The sequence below is a fragment of the Pogoniulus pusillus genome, chromosome 2, assembly GCF_015220805.1.
Source record: "Pogoniulus pusillus isolate bPogPus1 chromosome 2, bPogPus1.pri, whole genome shotgun sequence".
Taxonomy (NCBI): Eukaryota; Metazoa; Chordata; class Aves; order Piciformes; family Lybiidae; genus Pogoniulus; species Pogoniulus pusillus.
The window spans coordinates 26,796,071-26,815,535 of record NC_087265.1 but is presented as its reverse complement, the minus strand read 5'-3'; the positions used below and the strand labels follow the sequence as shown (position 1 = coordinate 26,815,535).

The following is a 19,465-nucleotide window of genomic DNA, read 5'->3' as shown; positions in this document are numbered from 1 at the left end:
TCAGATTCTTGCACAATTATATTTTCTAACAGGGCACCAACATTTTTCACTGACACGTTCCCTTCCTATACAACCTTTTAAATACTTGCTTCTCTCTAGCCTAAGTTCATTTTGTAGCAATTACCCTCTCTGCTTTCATGGTCAATGCATTAATCCAAGTGATCTCTTTCAGGATGCTTCTTGAAGGCACTTTAACCAGAAAGAATCCATTAGGGATGGATTAGTTTGTCATACATTATGTTAATTAGGGAGAAGCAAATTAAAAACATTCTATCTCCAGCCCTCTGTTGTCAGGTTTTGAGACAGGCAAAAAGGGAAGCAAAAATACTATGTTTTCCAGAGACTTGTTATTATTTAAGAGTAAGTAAAAACTTAAAGTATGTAGGAAAAGGTTTTAAAGCAACTGCATCTTTCTGAAAAAAAAAAAAAAGATATCTTTACTGCCATGTATTTGTGACACAAACAAATTAAAACCTGTCAGCACTGTATTTAAAATCAGAATGACAGTGCACAGTTTTTGGGGGTTACATTTGAGGCTTCTCCTTTTCCTTTAACTTACAAACTGCAATTTTCACAGTACAGGTAGAATATTGTATATAAAACTATAAATCTATCATTACAGCTCATACAGAGCAGAAGGCAAATTATTTCTTCTTAGGAACACAAATGCATTTAGGGAAGATGCACCTTCCAAACCCAGTATCTGATACAACAAAATGTGTTGTTTTTCTCCAGCACCATTTTAAAACACCAGCTCACTAAAGTACCTTCTGTCTACAGTAAACAAGCAGCACTTATTACCATCTCCTTTTCGTGGTTTAACAGGGTTGAATTCTCTTCCAAACTGGAACTCTGCATCCTGTAACAGACTGCTTTCTCCTTGCATTTCCTCCTCTATTCCACTCTCAGACGAGTGACCACTCAATGTCCCTTCATTCCAGTTTTTATAGTTCTCATCAGAATCTTTTCTTCTGTGTTCCCTATTCCTTCTGCCCAGCGTTGATTCCAGCTCTGCAGTTCCATCTGTGCCAGTTCCATTGCAGGCTTTAGGTTGTGGAAGACACTGTGTTACAAATCCCACAAACCTCTTCCCGCTTTTAGCAGCTGCGTTAACCTGTAATTAAATTGCAAACAGAAACTTATCTGCAAAGTGACTTTAGAATACCAAGAAACGTTTTTCCTAAAAACTTCAATATATGTGTCCTGGTAAATTGCTGATGCTCAAAGACACAGACACAAACCTGTGAGCCACGAGGGTGGCTTGTTTTTGGATACTGCCCACGTTTCAAAACAAGTAGAAGTCTTCCAGCATGTTTCTGGACTCAGGCCAAGAAAGGTGGCCAACACTGGTAAAGTCCTTCTTTTAGAACAAATCCCAAGCATTTTAGTTGCTGTGAAAGCAGTATAGTAGTGTGATTAGTAGTTTTGCTTCTCTAAACATCCTGTATTTGTCATGCTAAAAAGTGACTGCTAATTGTATAGAAATATCTATTTGCCCCGTGTCATGATTCATTATCCCCTTGTTCCATTAAGGACTACTCAGCTTCACTCTTTTTAGGATAGTGAAGGAGTAGAGAAAGGAGGGAACTAGAAGTAAATTAGTATCTCTTACTCCACCTTCAGTCTGTAGTGGGTCTTCCCTGTACTGACAGCTCAGAACACAACCTGTAGGATGTGTCTGGTTTTGCAGAGATGACTGTTTTTCACTGGAATGCGGAGTAGGAAAGTGATCCCACTGCTGTCTCGTGCTAGAAGGTCCCCTATGCAATAGTCTTCCTAGAAAATACAGCAACTGCAGCCTAGAAAGAACTTGCCTGGGAAGTACTGAATTTAGAGAGGAAATGATCACTACCCTCAGCTCACATGAGCTACTAAACTGGAGTAACACTTGAATAGGTGATGGTACCGCAATCCCTTCTTGGCACCATAAGAGACAAAGGTGTTACATCCACCACCATTGTGTATGGCAACCCAACTATTGATTATATGCAGCTGCTGCTTCTGAGACAGCCAAAGTAATTTTCAGTGTAACAAGCAACATGCAGAAAGAGTGGTAATAAGACAGTCTTCACCCTGAAACACCACAAAGTGTTACTTGTTCCAGACATGTCTCAACAAAGTCTTTTACTACATTGCTGGCTCCGTCTTTAACACTGGGAGCAATTTAAAATCCAATTATTTTCACATATTGCTTCTGCACTAGATTTGCTTGCAAGCCTGAATCACTGATCATCTTGAGTGTATTTTTGCCACTGCACATTTGGCTGGTATGCCACACAAACCATCCGGAGGTGTGCACATAGCACAGACGTGCACTGGAATCCCATTTTAAAGCTGAAGCGCTTGACCACTTCAAACCAGGCCATCCAAGCACTGTAAACTGCTCTGTGATAATGTTTTGATCATTAACAACCTCCAACACTGTGCTAGTTTGAAGCAGGCTAGAATGTTTTGGTGAGAAGAAGTAGATTACAGGCTGTGGAAAGAAAACAATGGTGATGTCTACTTTGCTCACAGGCTTGCTGAGATGTATAGGAACAAGAAATAAAAACATTAGATAATCACTCTCACTTGGGCTGCTGGCTGAGCTGCATCTCTCTAACCTCACCCTCCATTTTGGACTCATCCACTTTGCTTCCTAACCCCCTGGCCAAACCTCTATTCTTCCTTGGGACTGGAGTAAGGTTGAGAGGGGTAAGGGGAAGGTGAAGGGGCGGTTGAGAGCCCCTCCTGGGGACTCAGGTTTCTGGGAGGGGAGTTGTGTTTCTGTATTACCTTTTTACCTTGTATATTTCTGTCTATAACTGTATATACTGTAACTATCTGCTTGTATATTGTGCCAGCTGTAAATATAAGCTTCATTCATATTTCCAGAGCTGGCTGAGTCTAGTCTGGGTGATTTCTAAAGTTGGGGGGGGCAGGGAACACCCAAACCATCACAAACATGCTTTTCCCTCCACTTCTTGTAACTACTGTAGAAGATACCACCATGCCTCTTGTAATAACAACAGCTTCCTGTTCCAGCAAGTCTTCAGCTTTACAGAGGAAGTCACACAAAAAGAACCAAACTAGAGCTGGTATTCCAGTGGAAGTTTTGCTTCCCTTAACTCCACAGGATTTTCCACAGCTGTGCAAAATAAATATTTAATGTAGTCACTGCATATTTTGTATTTCTGGTAAAGAATGATAAAAGGCTTGCTTAAACTGAGCACATTCAAGCTCACTAGCAATATCTTACTTAACCCAGACAACATAAAGATTCAGATTTTTTTTTTTACTCTTGATTTCAGAGGAAGCTATCTTACAACAATTTTATAAAGGCTGACTGGGAGTTTGGGCCTGGCCCTGCTTTCAGTGGTGTAAACAACCAGTCTCAAAAAGCTTTACAGGGCTCAGTACCAAGTCCTACATTAGAAAACACAAATAGTGAAAAATAACAACTCTTTTGGCATCAAGAAAAAAGTTATCTTTGTAACTTCTATAAATAAACTTACATCAAACTTGAATTCATGAAAAAGAGAAATCAACTACTAAGTATCATTTACAAATATAGCAGAAATAAAAATCTGAAAAGAGGTTTTAAAACCCTCTCCTCATTACCTTTTCTAACAGTTCTTTCACTACCTCATTTGTCAGTGTTTCACACATTAAAGGACATTCCTCGATCACCAGCTTGGGGTGCCTTTGTCCTCTGGGTGCTGCATGCTTCTGGCTAGAACACAGGAAGAAAGCAGTCTTTGTCAGGAGCTTGCTGCTAACTCGGGCAAATGCTTGCACACAGAATTCTTTTCTTTTGGAACGGTTACGAACAAAATCCTGGCAATGTTTGTTCATACTTTTATGGAGAACTTAGCAGGTTTTGGTGGTTTGCTCTGTTTCTTCCATGAAAAGGCAGGTACTGTGTGTTACAATGGCAGGGTAAGGATATTAATATTGGATAGACATCTCTTGGGAACTAAGCTTTACTGACAAACAGTTCAAACAAATCCCAAATTCTGAAACTGCAGAATACACAAGCTGAAGCTTTAGATGTAGACAAACCAGGTTCAGTTTTACTGAAGACACTGAGACAGTTAGAAAAGCAGCAGCATGTTAACAAAAACAGCGCTGTCACTACTGTATGATGTAGGCATATACTAGAAATACAACACAGAGACAACTACTTGGGGTTAGGTTATGTTTAGACCACTCAGATTTCAGAGTTCCACAAGCTGTCACTTCCATTTAAAAGCTGGAGAGTAGTATTCATTACGTTTTATCCAAAGCCAGTTAGACAAGAAGATTTGGAGCATATCAATAATACCATGGGATCTTTTCTGACATTTCCTTCACACAATCCTTTGCTTTAGAATGAAACATCACTGACCTACACAAGTATAAAAGGTTACTCTCAGGTAGTGGCGGCAGAAGACGTATTTGTCTACAGGAAAACCAATACAGGTACACATAGCACCTGCATAGAAAACTGGGAAGTAATATACAAGACTACAGAGCTGGAACATGTATAAAAAGTTTTCTCTCCCTCGGTATCAAAATCAAGATTTTCTATGACCTCAAATCACACAATGATGATTTCCTTCTTAAAATGGAAACATAACGTACCTCTGTCCAAGTAATTCACACTTCTCAGGTAATTTGCCCTGAATGAAACTCTTATGGGAAAAGTCAAAACATCAAAGTTCAGAAAATTATGAAAAACCAGACATGGGATAATTCAAAGCAGATTAATCTCAGAGTGCTTAGTTTAATATTTTATCTGCTGCAAGTTATAAGGTAGATGATACTTTATTATAAAATTATATTTCAAGGGTCAACTAACTATTTTTTCCTCCCATAAACGATAAACAACTGTGGATTTTTCTTTGGACATTTACTAAGGCAGAATCAACCATGCATACTGTTAAACACATGACTAACCTGCTCACCTTTCTAGACAAGGAGCAGTTATCTGACTGTGAGAGGCTCATCTGAAGTTGAGAATAAATTATGCATGTCAAGCAATTTCCTTGCAAACAGTACAAGTAAATAGAAGCTGAAGGTATTCAAATAATTTCACCAGTACCTGGATTTCAGCCTTGAAAGCACCACTCGATACATGTGACTTGCAGGGAAGTTCCTCCTGTGTCCTGTGGGCAGCATGACAGGATGAACAGCTCCCACAACATAGCCTTTGCTGTAATATTCTTCCACCTTGGATGCTATCTCCAACACAGAACTGATCTTGACCACTTCTGGATTTGAGGAAGCTAAGTGTTGAAAGCAGAAAAGAAGCACATTATATGGACATCCACTGTATACTTCTGGGGGAGAGTTCCTTCTATCTAAACCATAGGTTTTGCCCCAAGGCATTTACTGAAGAGCTACAGCAGATTCAAGAGTACTCAGCTAGCTGAAGCACACGTTTTTACATTTTAACATGATCTACTTTTAAACTCTGGCAACACTTTCTATTAGGTGTAGCTTTGCCAAGCTAATTTAAGAGCTGCATGAACATCTACACACACCACAGGTCTACACTTAGAACAATTATTTTGTCTAGCCAAGCCCTGAACATACTGAAGCAGTATCCTTCGACCCCAGCTGTGAGGTAAATTCCCATACAAGGAACTGCAGCCTAAAAATACTGGTTGGTTTTTCTTCAAGCTTTATTTTGGAGCCCTTAGAGGTCACCTGTGGATTGTGGGATGAAATTTTAACATAGCCCCAATTCCTTTTTCCAGTAATCTAAAGCACAGCTTTCCGAAGCAGGCTACAGGATGTCACCAGCTTCTAAGAGGGGTCCTTCCAAGTATGTACAAGCACTTCCAACCAGTAAGCAACAGCTGGGTACTAAACAGCTACCAGGAGAAATCACATGGATAAAGGGAGAAATTCCTGACAAGCCTTTTTTTTTTGACAGCTTCCACACCAAGAAAAGGAAGTTTCCACACTTATCAAATGATACACTCTGCCATAGGCAGTCTGATGGTCAGTACTGCCTGCTCCTCTCAATTCCAACTGGAATTGTAGATGCTCGCAGAAGCAAGATATCAATACCCATCCAGGCAGTGATTGAATAGTCATTATGTCAGCATAAAATTGCCATCTTGCAGATATGAACTCTTAAGACCTCTGTTACAAGGACAGGCTGAAGGAGCTGGGGTTGCTCAGCCTGGAGAAGGGAAGGCTCGAGGGAGACCTAATAGCAGCCTTCCAGCACCTAAAGAGGCCTACAAGAAGGCTGTAGGGGGACGGTTTCTAAAGGCAGTGACAGGATGGGGGACAACAGTTTGAAATCAGAGAAGATATTTACAGTGGATATCCAGAACCAGCTCTTTACCATGAGGCTGGTGGAACACTGCAACAGGTTGCCCAGGGAGGTAGTTAAGGCCCCATCCTTTGAGGTATTGAATATCAGGCTCAGTAATGCTCTAAGCAACCAGATCTAGAGGAGGATATCTTTGCTGACTGCAAAAAGGTTGGACTGGATGACCTTCGGAGGTCCCTTCCAACCCAAACCCATTCTATGAATTAGAATTTTGATGGTTCACAAATGATGTGCTATATAAAACATCATTCTCTACATTGCTTTCCCACTCTAAAACAGGGATAACACCAAAACTGTATTATATGTAGAAAAACCACCAAGATGTGTGTGGGTATAAATACACACACACACACACTAAGGAGAGCTTTTTAAAGCAAACAAGCAAAAAAACCCAGAGCAAACCCAGGCCAGAAACAAATACTTGACAACACTCAAATGCTTTTAAATACTAGCTTTTCCTAAAGAGAAAAAGGAATGGAGACCTACTTTGCTTGCCACTCCGAGTCTTAATACCTGAGGTAAGCCATCCAAAAAACTCAGTCATGTGTACCATGGGAAATGTGGACTACCAGGAAGTATCACAGAAATATTCAGGTTAGAAAAGATGCGCAGGATCACCAGGTCCAACTGTTATCCCTAATCTACAAAGTTCACCCTTAAACCATATCCTCAAGCACCACACTCAGTTTCTAAACACACACAGAACTGGTGACTCCACCACCTCCCTGTGCAGCCCATTCCAATGCCTGACCACTCTTGCCATGAAAAAATGTTTCCTAATGTCCAGTCTAAACCTACCCAGTCACAGCTAGAGGCCATTCCCTCTTGTTCTATCACTATTTACCTGTGAGACCAGCAGCAGCCTCTCCACAACATCCTTTCAGGTAGCCATAGACAGCAGTGAAGTCTCCCCTCAGCTTCCTCTTTTTCACACTAGCTGCTCCTCGTAAGATTTTCCATGTCCTTCATTAGCTTCACTGCCCTCCTCTGCACTTGCCCCAGCACCTCAACATCTCTCTTGTAATGAGGTGCCCAAATCTGAACATAAATACTCAATACACAATACTTGAGGTGTGGCCTCACCAGAGCTGCTGTTCACTAACATGGCTAAGTGATTTACTGCTGATAACTAGCAAATTCAACCTGTTAACTGTGTGGTTTGCATCTACAGGGACTGGGCTGTGACACTTTCTTGTGCTACCTTGCCTCATGTTTTAAGCAGACAGTGAATCACTGCCCTTTCTTTCATAGATGGATGATACTGTCCTTTTAGTGACACCTCCATCCCACGGATTCCACCCACAGTAAATCCAGGAGACTTTAAATATATATTTGGATAAAGAACTACTCTGCAGTCCACCAGATGAAGAAGCAGGAACACAGGCAATGTGGTCATCATGTCAATGAAAAATCACATTGTCCAAATCAGTAAGAAAATTTCCTTCATGATGTGTCATCAAAATACTTCTACAAAGAACAGAACTACAGCTGCTTTGCTAGCTGCAGAGACAGCATGCATGATACAGAAGATGACAAAACAACTCCTTCACAAGTACTCATGCTGTTATTCATAGTGATAAGAACTTCACAGCGTGTCATCTTAGAGGTTTATATCAATATTGCTCCTTTTCCCTACTAAGAGTTATGGAAAAGGCATAAACAATTCTCCTCCAGTAGGAGTATTTATCCCTACTTTGTGGTTAAACTGACCTCAATCACAGTCACTTTTGTAGCAGAGATATGCCCCAGGATGAAGAGTGCAGAATTTACAATCCTTGCCAGCCATTTCAAGTTAACCTTCAGAGTCCACTGCTCCCTTGCCTTTGTACTGTCCAGTCCCATCAAAACAAGAGACTGGCTGTAATTTTCTTGCTTGGGAGTTTTCCTGATGTAAAAGAGCCTCCATGGAACTCAAAGCTGATTTTTACAATAGAGATAGGAGTATTCTGTGGGCCACTAAGGAAGGAGTTAGGGTACAACTAGTTAAAGACATGTAGGGAATCCAGCCTATGAATTTAGACTACGGTCTGGTTCACCTGATCCACACCACGGATTGGGACATGACCAGGGACTCCTGAAAGTCTCCCTGGCAGGCTAATTTTGACTTCACACAGCATAAATCTGATGAAGCAGAGACTCAGGCACACTGAACAGAAATAATGCTTTTCTGCTTGCTATACTTCTATCTTAATGTAGGACATAACTGACATAACTTGCTCTGGAAATCAGCAGATACTCAACGATGCAAAGACAGAATGCAACTTGACAGCAGAGTGAAAGTCAACTTTGGTCTAACATGAGGGAAGGCTCTCACCTAAGTTTCACTGAGCCAAAGGATATTCAGGTAGCAACAAGTATGGGAATGAGTTGACTGGGGAAGAAGAAAAAGGCAGCCAACTACCCACAGTGCTTTAGCCCATCCTCCTCTTTCCTAAGTAAACAGATCAGTGTCTCCAGCACTGGTATAGACACCATTTTCTCTATTAATTAGCTTAGCTCTGACAAAGCAGACCTCAAACAAAAAAGTAGCAAAAAGGTCAAAACCATCCACAGCTAGAAGCATCCAACAGAAAGATGTCCATGTTTACATATCCACTTGCTTACAGTTAAAAACATTAGGCAATCAACTACCTGAAATCCATCTCACTGTTATTTAGCATTGATGATTCCACAGTCAGTCACTGAAGCCAAGCATCTCTGAGTATCAGACTGACCAGGAGAAAATGAATCAGCACAGCAACGAAGACAGTATTAGAACACAGAGATGCACTTTTATTTGCACTTGTTTGATGTGCTTCTCCTCAAGACTCACAACCATCACCTTCACAACAATCCCTTTAAACAACATTTCCAGAAACTTGCTGCTTTTAAGGACAGCAAAACCATCCAGAACACTAAATGCTCTTTTGCCTCAAAAGATGAGTTTTATTATCCTTTCTATCACCAGAAGGCAGTCCATGTATGCTTCAGGCAGCCTAGATTTATTTCCAGTATGTCACCATTGCTACTTACTCAGTTTTGCTTCTTCCAAAAGAACAAGCCAGTAAGAAACTCTTTGTATAAACAAACAGAACAATAAAAACAACTACATACCAAGTACTATAACATAGTAAAATGTGGCTTCTATTACTGTCTTGCAGTTTTTCAGTGAATAGATTGGTTTATTTTCAATAGAATTATTACAGTCCTTTAGAGTTCAAACTAAGCAAGGCAAAGTTTTGCTTATGAAATGGTTCCTGAAGAATGTAATGACACCAACTTACACTTTTCTCCCTTTATCAAAAGCCCTTCTGGCAACTGCATTTGCTTCAGATCTTTGCTGTTACTTATTTCTAGTGGATTGGGCTGGTATAAAACTCAAGTTCCCACAAAAACAACTGCAAAACTGAGCTATCTCTTCTCAGAGAGCAGCCATCTGGGCTTGTCTATGTTTTCAACTTTGCGGGACAGGGAGTTGCTCTGTTGGAGGGGGATACCCTCAGGAAGGAAGTATCCCACAGAGCAGTGTCTGCCCCTAGCTATGCATACAAATCTTGTTTCATTTCGGTCACGGCTTTGGACTATTCAACAACTACATGAGAAACATTTGGGGGAAAAAAAAGGAAAAGAAAAAAGGCAAGATGAAACTGTAAGATTGTTATTAAAACATCTACCAAGAAACTGGGGTGGGCATGAGGGGAAGCTACTCCTGGTGCATGACTAAGGACCAGGCTTACTTCTGCATAAAGTGACAAGGACAATGACAGCCTGTTTTCAGAAGTGGAGTGCAGTTTTAAAAACTGTTACTCAATTCAGGCTCGGGCACAGGGTGTTTTTCTGAGCCACTCCACTGAATCCAGACAACCATTACTCAAAGCCAGTGCGGATGGCAGTAGCTGACTCACAGGAAACCAGGAAAATCTCCTAACAGCTTTTAGCCAGCTTCCTTAACAAGGACAGTTGTGTAATTTGGAGGGGTCGGTTGTTAAAAATACTTCAGTCGTTCCCATTGTAATTTTATGTAAGTGAGGAACTCCGTCATGATTTAGGTTTCAAAATAAGAGTCTTGTCTTTTGGCTAGCCCTGATAAAAGTATCTACGATTTACTCTAAGTCAACAAGGCACAAGTAAGTGAAATCCTCTTCCCTGCTTTCTGGGATTAGTAAAGATAGAACATAAAGAAAGGTACCTTCTAAAGTAAAATCCAGCAGGAGATATTCGTAAGCAGAATCCGTCTTTGTTTCAACTTGCGGTCTCTTCAAAGTAGAAAAGATTTTTCCAGGACTGCTATCATCTGGGTCTTCCAGCTTTCTCAGCCCACACCCCATGGCAAGATCTGCAAACGATTAAATGTCAGGAAAAGATTTTGGGGGGGGGTGGTGGGGGGGTGGTGGAGCACAATCTGTTGCTCTCACTACAGGAGGGAAAGAAAAAAAAGTAGCAAAAACTCCCTTTGATTTTTGTTTTCTATTAGCTGTAAATCCAAACACAGAAGAATTTCAGTTCCCCAGACAAGAAGCGAAGGTACTTTCCATTCATTTCTTTAATCTAGAAACAGTAAACCCGAGATGATTTCAGGCTACCAACTTGGTGAGAGCAGCCTTGATTTCACAGCAATGTTAGAGCTGCGAGGAACTAGCAGAGATTTTCCATGCCACGTCAATTTACAGCCAGCCCCCGATCAGTGCTCTCTTGCAGAGGACACCAATAGTGCTTTGTTTGTCCTTCTAGACGGGCTGAGTGAGGGGGGGCAGCACGGGGGAGAAGAACTGAAAAAGAAAGTTAAGAGAGAAACTTGTCTGTAACTACTTACCTCCAGAAGTTCTCCACCGCAGCAGAAAGTCAGAGGGGAAAAAAGCAAGTTAGTCAGAATGAAAGAATGAGAAAAAAGCCTCAACATGGTTGGAGACGAAAATCATTTCCAGAAAGGAAGTCAGCTTCAAGAGGAAATTGTTTCTGGCATCTCAAAGGGTAGAAGAGAAAATGAAAAGTAGTTTAGTCCTTATTTTAGATTTCAAAGCTTGGGTCCTATTTCTCAAAGGGGGGAAAAAAACAAAACACAAACAAAAGCAACATGAACATAGTATAAAATATATTGTAATAATGTAAAAACATGCAGTAAAGGAATTTCTTGGCAAGAAAAATCACTAAGAACACACATCACTAACATGAACTTACCGAGTGGGTTTTGAGGAACACCTGAAAATGACAGCTGCAACATACATTTCAAATGAAAAGATTTCAGTGTTATACATGAACACAGTTACAAGACTTTGCTCCCCATTTCTTACGGCTATTGAAAAACTGACATCCTCTCTTCCTCTGTCAGGCTGACCTCTGTTGGTACAGCCACAGGTTTTCAACACTGGTTCCTAAGACAACTCTTCTTTAAGTTCTTACATTTTACTATAATATGAAGGGCTCTTCAAACTCTCACACCTTTTACTAGGAATATTAAATCTGTAGGCTATATCCCCCACTCCTTAAAGTTACCTAATTTGGGAGGAATTTAAAAATCACTGAGTGCAGAGCCTGGCACTGAGGGCTGTAATTATTGCTTGGAGTCTTTAAAATTATCTCCCAGTGCTGAAACCTAGAGAAAATCCCTCAGTGTTGCTTCCTTGATCCAAACCCAGGCAAACACACCAAAGAAGCAGAGTTCCTCAGCTTTCTGCATGTCTGCTTACACACAAGTTGCTCCCAAATGCTATTTTCCCCCCCCTCCCCAGTAAAGGTCACCCCTGAATTATTGCTATACCAGACATACATGTAAACCATCTGCTTACCCTTGACAGTCCTGCTACTTCATTCCACACAGTCCTTCGGCTCCACTCGAACTGCTTATAGAAAGCCAGGGCACAAATAAGGTAACTTTAAGCAAAACACCTTTTTTGCATCACTAGTCCAGTTGCCAGCTAGTTGATTTTGGTTTAACTGAAGCTAGCTACATTTTAAATGAGGCCAGAATATTGTGTTTTGAACTCTTCCTGATGAGGGCCCTAAAGAAGTGTTTCAAACTTCTCACTGAGGAGTTTTTGTAGTATAAACAAGCTCTTAAGACACCAACACAGAAACACTGTTATGTATAAACCCAAGATATTTTGGGTTTATCCACATCTAAGCCTAGACTAATTGTTAGAAGCCTCCAAGCTAGAAGTCAGTCAACTGTTACCATTGTAGCCTTGATTCAAGTCACTAGATTGAACCAGAGACCCAAGATCCCACATGAGAATAAAGAAAACACACCAAGAACTATCAGCATACTTAAACAGGAGTTAAAAAAAACCATCAACAAAAACACACATTAAAGCACCTGAACGACTCAGGAGAGGAACAAGATTTTAAGATTCCTGGATTCAGGAGCTGCTTAAGGACTTGCCTGAACAGCTGTAGCATCCTGTCGCAAAGTGGACACACATTACAGAACAGTCCATGTCTGCTGACCCCTAAATACAGAAGTTCTAGAAACTGGTATCAGAGAAGAAACGATCCACAAAACTACACTAAAACACAGAATGATAGGAGTTGGAAGGGACCTCTGGAGATTGAGTCCATCTCTTTTGCCAGAGTAGGTTGCACAGGACAGTGCCCAGGCAGGTTGGAATGACTGGAAACAGAGCCTTCAGCATGTGCCCCAGGCAAGCCTGGTTCAGTGCTCCATCACCCTCAACACAAAAAGCTCTGTCTCACGTGTGCTAGTTTGAAGCAGGCTAGAATGTTTTGGTGAGAAGAACTAGCTTACAGGCTGTGAAAGGAAAACAATGGTGATGTCTACTTCCTCAGAGTCTCTCTAAGGAGTATGGGCAGAAGAAATAAAAACATTAGATAACACTCTCGACATTTTCTCTCACTCTTGCTTGGGCTGCTGGCTGAGCTACAACTTACTCCCTAACCTCACCTTCCATTTGGCCTAACCTACCTTTGCTTCTTAACCTCTTGGCTGAACCTCTATTCTTCCTTAGGACTGGGGTAAGGTTGAGAAGGGCAGGTGGAAGGTGAAGGGGCAGTTGAGAGCCCCTCCTGGGGACTCAGGTTTCTGGGAGGGGAGTTGTGTTTCTGTATTACCTTTTACCTTGTATATTTCTGTCTCTAACTGTATATACTGTAAATAGCTGCTTGTATATTGTGCTAGCTGTAAATAAATAGCTTCATTTATATTCCCAGAGCTGACTGAGTCTAGTCTGGGTGAAGAGAGGGAGAAGAACCTTCCTTGACCTACTGGCCACACTCTTCTTGATGCACTCAAGGATGCCACTGGCCTTCCTGGCCACAAGGGCACATTGCTCACTCATGCTGAGCCTGTTGTCCGCTAGCACTCCATGGCCTTTTTGCACAGAACTGCTCTGTCCAGAGGGTCAGCTCCTCACCTGTACTGGTGCAGGATGTTATTCCTCACCAGGTGCAGGACTCTACAACTTGCCCTTGTTGAATTTCATGAGGTCCCTCTCTGCTCAACTTTCTAGCCTATATCATGCTGAAAGGCAGCAGAGCCTGATGGTATGTCAGCCCCCGCTGCCAGTTTTGTGTCATCAGCAAACTTGCTGAGGGCCCTCTCTGCCCCTTCATCGAAGTCATTGATGGATATATTGACTAGGACAGGACCCAGCACTGACCCCTGGGGAGCACAACTTGTTACAGACCTCCAACTAGACTCTGTGCCACTGACCACAACCCTCTGAGCTCCGTCCTTCAACCAGTTTTCAACACGTTCCACTGTCCATTCATCTAACCCACGCTTCCTAACTTGTCTATGAGGATGCTGTGGGAGACTGTGATGAAGGAGGAGGACTCGAACGGGAATGTGGGTCCAGCTGGACTATTCACTGTCTTCTAGCAGTGCAGGAGAGATAGCAACCATTCTGCACAGCAGCTTTGACCAGACAGTGCCTCCTGCTCATAGCATACTTTGCTCCCTATTATCAAGGCCATGGGAAATCTGAAAACGCTCACATTTTCTGCCTTTCCTGTTGCATTGCTAAACTCACTGAAAGCAAGGACATCAACTGAAGCCAGAAACAGATTATGTTCTGAAATAGATATGACTCTGCTCCTGATTTCATGATGAGCTGTCAATGTTACTGGAGTCCCAGGCAGGCTCACTGCCTACAGCACTGGTGTCAATGAAGTGACACTGGCACCTTTTTTGATGGCATCTCTCTTGCTGCAATTAGAAAGACAACACTTTGAGTTTGCAACAGTGTTATAAATCACAAAGCCTAGTTAGAGGAATGTCTCCTCCAAAGCCAAACATGATCTACATAAAACAGCTGACAGTTGAAACTTAGCTTCTCCTAGTATTTTAAAAGAGTGGAAGATAGTACCTGAAAGCAGTGTGTTCAAGTCACCTGAGCTTCCTGTTGATGTGAGTCATAAAGCATAAAGAACATGATGAAAGCAGTCCAAGCACACAGATTTCTCTTGTCTATGTATGCACAGTATCAAAACAAAAGCTAAATCAAGTCTCAGGGAAATTACTCCTAAGCATTTACTTTTTATTGGATACCAAGACTCAAGAAAAATTATAAGCTGCTGAATCCACACTTGAGAGTCAGCTCCAGCTTCACCAGGATCCACAGAAAAATCTTTCCTTAGAGACACCTCTCTGATTAGGACATGGCCTAGGACATTAAAAGCAAAAGGAATCACACTGTTTAAATGCTACACTGACTTCAAAAAGATGCAAGCACCCCTCCAGCATTTCAGTTTAAATTTAAAAACCTATCAAAAATCACATGAGAAGCAATATTGCAGTCATGACAAGTGACTTCTGCTCAATCACAACTCAGAATTAGCTGAAGACTGCAAGAGAAGAACATCTCATGCATTCCAGCCTTTTAGGTGACCACTGGAACAGAAAGAAAACACCAGCCACATTTGAGAGAGGGCTATTCACTCAAAATATTTTACCTGATGAGCTTACCTGGAATAAATTCACTCATTCAAGTTGCAAAGCTTTTGAAGATCCATTCCTATTCTTGAGGTTAACAAGTAGTGAGAACCAGAAATACAAACACCTTAAACTATACAATTACCTAAAGAATAAATTGCTATTTATGAAGATTTCACTAGAGCCAAAACTGGCTCAACTAACAAAAAACATGAGAGGTACCTTTTAGTTCCTCTTAAAGTAAAAAATGGGACTGAAGTTTCCTACTTGAGGTGATAACTACTCATGTTTGCAGGTTACAAAGGCAGACAGAAGCACCACCTAAAAAATTAGAAAACTAGCATTATTTTCAGCTACAGATAAAGAGGCAAATTACAAACAGGGCACATCCCTCAGATTTCTCCAGAACCTGAAGCTATCTACAAGATTCGAAGCCAGCACATAAAAACTCCCCAAAAAAACCCAAACAAACCCTAAATATTCATCATCTTGAATTGCAGCACTTCTGCATTTTTTTTTTTGGCAACACAGTTCCTCTCCAAATTCCTTTTTTGGGCTTAATTCCTCTGTTTCATGACTCTAGTCAAACAAAGTTTTTACTTGGGACAGGATAGTGAAAAAGCTAAAAAAACCTTCATCAAAAATATTCTGCAAAGAGTATTTTTCACATCCTGATCCCAAAAACTATAGCTAAAGTAAGCCTGATGCTTAGCTCTCTCCTTGACAGAATGATTTTTCTAACCCCATATTTCAACTACTCCTCAATACTACAACTAAAGTTACTACCCAAACGGTAGAGAGGAACCAACCTGAATTAAACTTCTAGCTCCTAACCCAGGACTTTTTTAGAGATCACCCAAACTTCTTGCTGAATTACAAGCAGTTTTAACATAAAGAGCTTCTAATACACAAAACTGCTAACTAGTCTCCAAAGGGAGATCTACAGAGGAAGCTTTTAGCTGTGTACCATCTACAATACCTCACTTAGCAAGCCTGAGGTAATTAAATCATCTATTTCAAGGGTTTGTAGTGATAGGACAAAGGGGCAATGGCTTTGAACTGGAAAAGAGCAGATTTAGACTGGAGATTAGGATGAAATTCTTCACAGTGAGGGTGGTGAGACACTGGAACAGGTTGCCCAGGGAGACTGTGGATGCCCCCTCCCTGGAGGTACTCCAGGCCAGATTGGATAAGGCCTTGAGCAACATGACCTAGAAGAAGGTGCTCCTGCTCATGGCATGGAGATTTGAACCTCCAAGATCTTTAAGGTCCCTTCCAAACCAAAGCATTCTGTGATTCTATGATCTGCAATGCAGCATTAAGGCAGACAGGTCATCAACTCAACCACCACATCCCTGACTGAAACTGAAGGTTCTGGCTGATCTGACAGAAACCTAGAAATACTATGAACAGTATTTTGTTGACCTTTAGCATACATACTCAGCAGCCTGGAGCACCATTTATCAAAGTATGAAACTGCCATTCAAGGCTCTGAAGTTACAGTCTCAGTACTTCTTTAAATTCTTTGGGACTCAAAAAGTCCAAGATACCTTGCAAGACCTACCCTGTCCTATAATAACAATATTTAGTAATGTAATTAGGATACAAATTTGAGCATTTTCTAACAGCTTGCAAAGATCTGCATACAGGACTGTACAGACAATCGCAGAATGCACTGGGGTCAGGAAGGACTCCCACAGGGCATCTAGTCCAGTCCCCTGGCAGTCAGCTCAGACATGCCAGACTACATCAGGCTGCTCTCAGGCCCATGAAGTCTGACCTTGAATGTTTCTGGGGATGGGGCCTCCACCACCTCCCTGAGCAACCTGTTCCAGTGTTCCACATGTCAACTGTCTCGATCTGGACATTGAACCATTGATCCCTACCCTCTGGTTGCAACCATCCAGCCAATTCCTTATCCACACAGAGAATTAACTAGGTTGAAAAAGATCTTTGAGATCATTGAGTCCAACCTAACACCACCTAATTAACTAAACCATGGCACTAAGTGTCTCATCCAGTCTCCTTTTAAATACTTCCAGGCATGGTGACTTCACCTCCATAGGCAGCACATTCCAATGTCAATCACTCTGTCTGTGAAGAACTTCTTCCTAACATCCAGCCTAAACCTGCCTTGGCACAGTTTGAGACTGTATCCTCTTGTTCCGTCACTAGGTGCCTGAGAAGAGACCAACTCCACCTGGCTACAACTTCCCTTTGGGTAGTGGTAGAGAGCAATGAGATTTTCCCTGAGCCTCCTCTTCCCCAGGCTGAACACCACTAGCACCCTCAGCTGCTCCTCATAGGGCTGTGGTCCTGCCCCCTCACCAGCCCTGTTGCCACCAAACAGCCCACCCCTTGAATTCATAGCTCTCTAGCTTAGAGAAAAGGATGCTGTGAGGGCTTGTGTCAAAGACTTCACAGAAGTCCAGAGATATGACACCCATTGCCCTTTCCCTTGTCCACTGATGTAGTCCCTCCATTGCAGAAAGCCACTAGGTTGGCCAGACAGGACTTGCCCTTGGTGAAGCCATGCTGGCTGTCTGAAAGAACCTGTCCTCCATGTACCTTATCTGAATTCTGCGAGGATCTGTTCCATGATCTTTCCAGGCACAGAGGTGAAGCTATTGAGTTGGCAGTTCCTAGGCTCTTTAAAACAGGCACAATACTTCCCTTCTTCCAGTCTCCAGGGACTTCTCTGTGGCATTTCAAGTCCTGGCAGTCAGGTGAATGTGGCTTGCCAACTACATCAGAAATTTGGGATGCATCTCATCAAGTCCCGTAGACCTGTGCATGATTCAGTTCCTCAGGTGGTCACAAATCTTGCCTTCACTTCCAACAGAAGAAACTTTGTCCCCCGGTCCTCATCTTGTGGTCCTTCAACTGAGGAGGTGTGAAGAAAGAGGCTGCCAGTGAAGACCAAGGCAAAAATGTTGTTGAGAACCTCAGTCTTCTCCATAGATGATGTTGTTAACTTGCTGCTCCTGCTCATCAGGGGGCCACACAATAAATTCCCTTTGCTGGTTAATGTACCTGTAGAAGCCCTTCTTCACATCCCTCACCAAGTTCAGCTCCAGCCATGCCCTTCCTGACCTCCCTACAGAATCAGGCACTCCTATACTCTTCCCAAGATACCTGTCCCTATTTGACCTGCCTGTGAAGTTCCTTCTTGTCTTTAGTTTGACCAGCAGGTCTCAGGTCAGCTAAACTGGTCTCTCCCCTTCCTTGCCTTATTTCTTACACCTGAGGATCAAGAACTCTTGGGCCTTATGGAAAGCATCCTTAAAGATCTGCCAGATCCACTCTGCTCCACTGCCCCCGAGAAGAGCTTCCCAAGAGATTCTAGTGACTAACTCCCTGAAGAGCAGTTTCCTTTTTCTAAAATTCAGAGTCCTGGCTATGCTCCCTGACTTGTACCCCTTAGGACTGTGAACTCCACCACTCACAATCACTGTTGCCTTCGACTGTGACACGCCTTGATGAGCTGGTGACCATCAAATCCAGTATTGCACCCCCTTCAGCAAGGTTGTCTATTACCTGGCTTCAGAAGTTAAAGACACTGCAGAAGTTTCCTGCACTGCCTATTAACTCACTGTGATACTTTTCCAGCAGATGTCAGGGTGGTTGAAATCCCCCAGCATGTATCAAGACACTGGCATGCTTTTGATCCTTAAAATGATTCAACTGTTTTTTACTCAGAGAACAAACTTTTATACCAAGTGAATTGAAACTACTGTAGTGCTTCAACATTAGAGCCACAAACCTATTTTACTGCAGTTTTCACTATAAAACACTATTTTACAACCATACAACTCACATTGGAGAACTCCATTAAACAGAGAAAAAACATTTCAAGAGAGCCATGCATTCTGCTGGTTTCTGCTCAGCTACTGATGGAATGCAGTTCACTCAGTGACTTCACATCAACTATTTAGAAAAACTGCTTTCAGGATACAAAGAACAGCCAATTTTGTATGCAAAAGATGATGAATGACTTCTGATGCTTAAGATCGGAAGCAGCAAGAACAAAGTATTAGTGGAGAATTCTGCTTAATGCAAGAAGAACAGGACTTGATCAAACGCATCAAACTAAAGCAAAGTGAACACTTCAGTACCTTTTCTGCCTGTCTCCATGTTTTAATCCAGTGTTAGAACTAGCATTTGGCCATTTAAATACAAAAGAGACAACGGTTGCTAGCTATACTCTAAGAGTTAGTTCAGCAGAAAACAAAAAACTCAACCAAAATCTCTCAGTTCTGGAGGGTGGGAGCCAGAGAATTGGTTGTCGATAT

General features: G+C 41.9%; 1 protein-coding gene across 2 annotated transcripts in view; it reads right to left on the bottom strand.

The window, feature by feature from the left end:
• Positions 1-11,160, bottom strand: part of RFTN2 (raftlin family member 2) — a 35,917-nt gene extending 24,757 nt beyond the window's left edge. The window contains exons 1-5 of one of the 2 annotated variants that reach the window (XM_064158527.1): positions 11,100-11,160; positions 10,476-10,622; positions 5,063-5,246; positions 3,601-3,712; positions 802-1,114 (exon numbers count right to left, since the gene is read on the bottom strand). In XM_064158527.1, coding sequence (XP_064014597.1) covers positions 802-1,114; positions 3,601-3,712; positions 5,063-5,246; positions 10,476-10,614 — 748 coding nt within the window. In that variant the 5' untranslated portion in view covers positions 10,615-10,622; positions 11,100-11,160. Of the gene's footprint in view, positions 1-801; positions 1,115-3,600; positions 3,713-5,062; positions 5,247-10,475; positions 10,939-11,099 lie in introns of those variants that run through there. The other variant, XM_064158536.1, reaches the window with a different exon arrangement.
• Between the last annotated feature and the right edge of the window lie 8,305 nt (positions 11,161-19,465).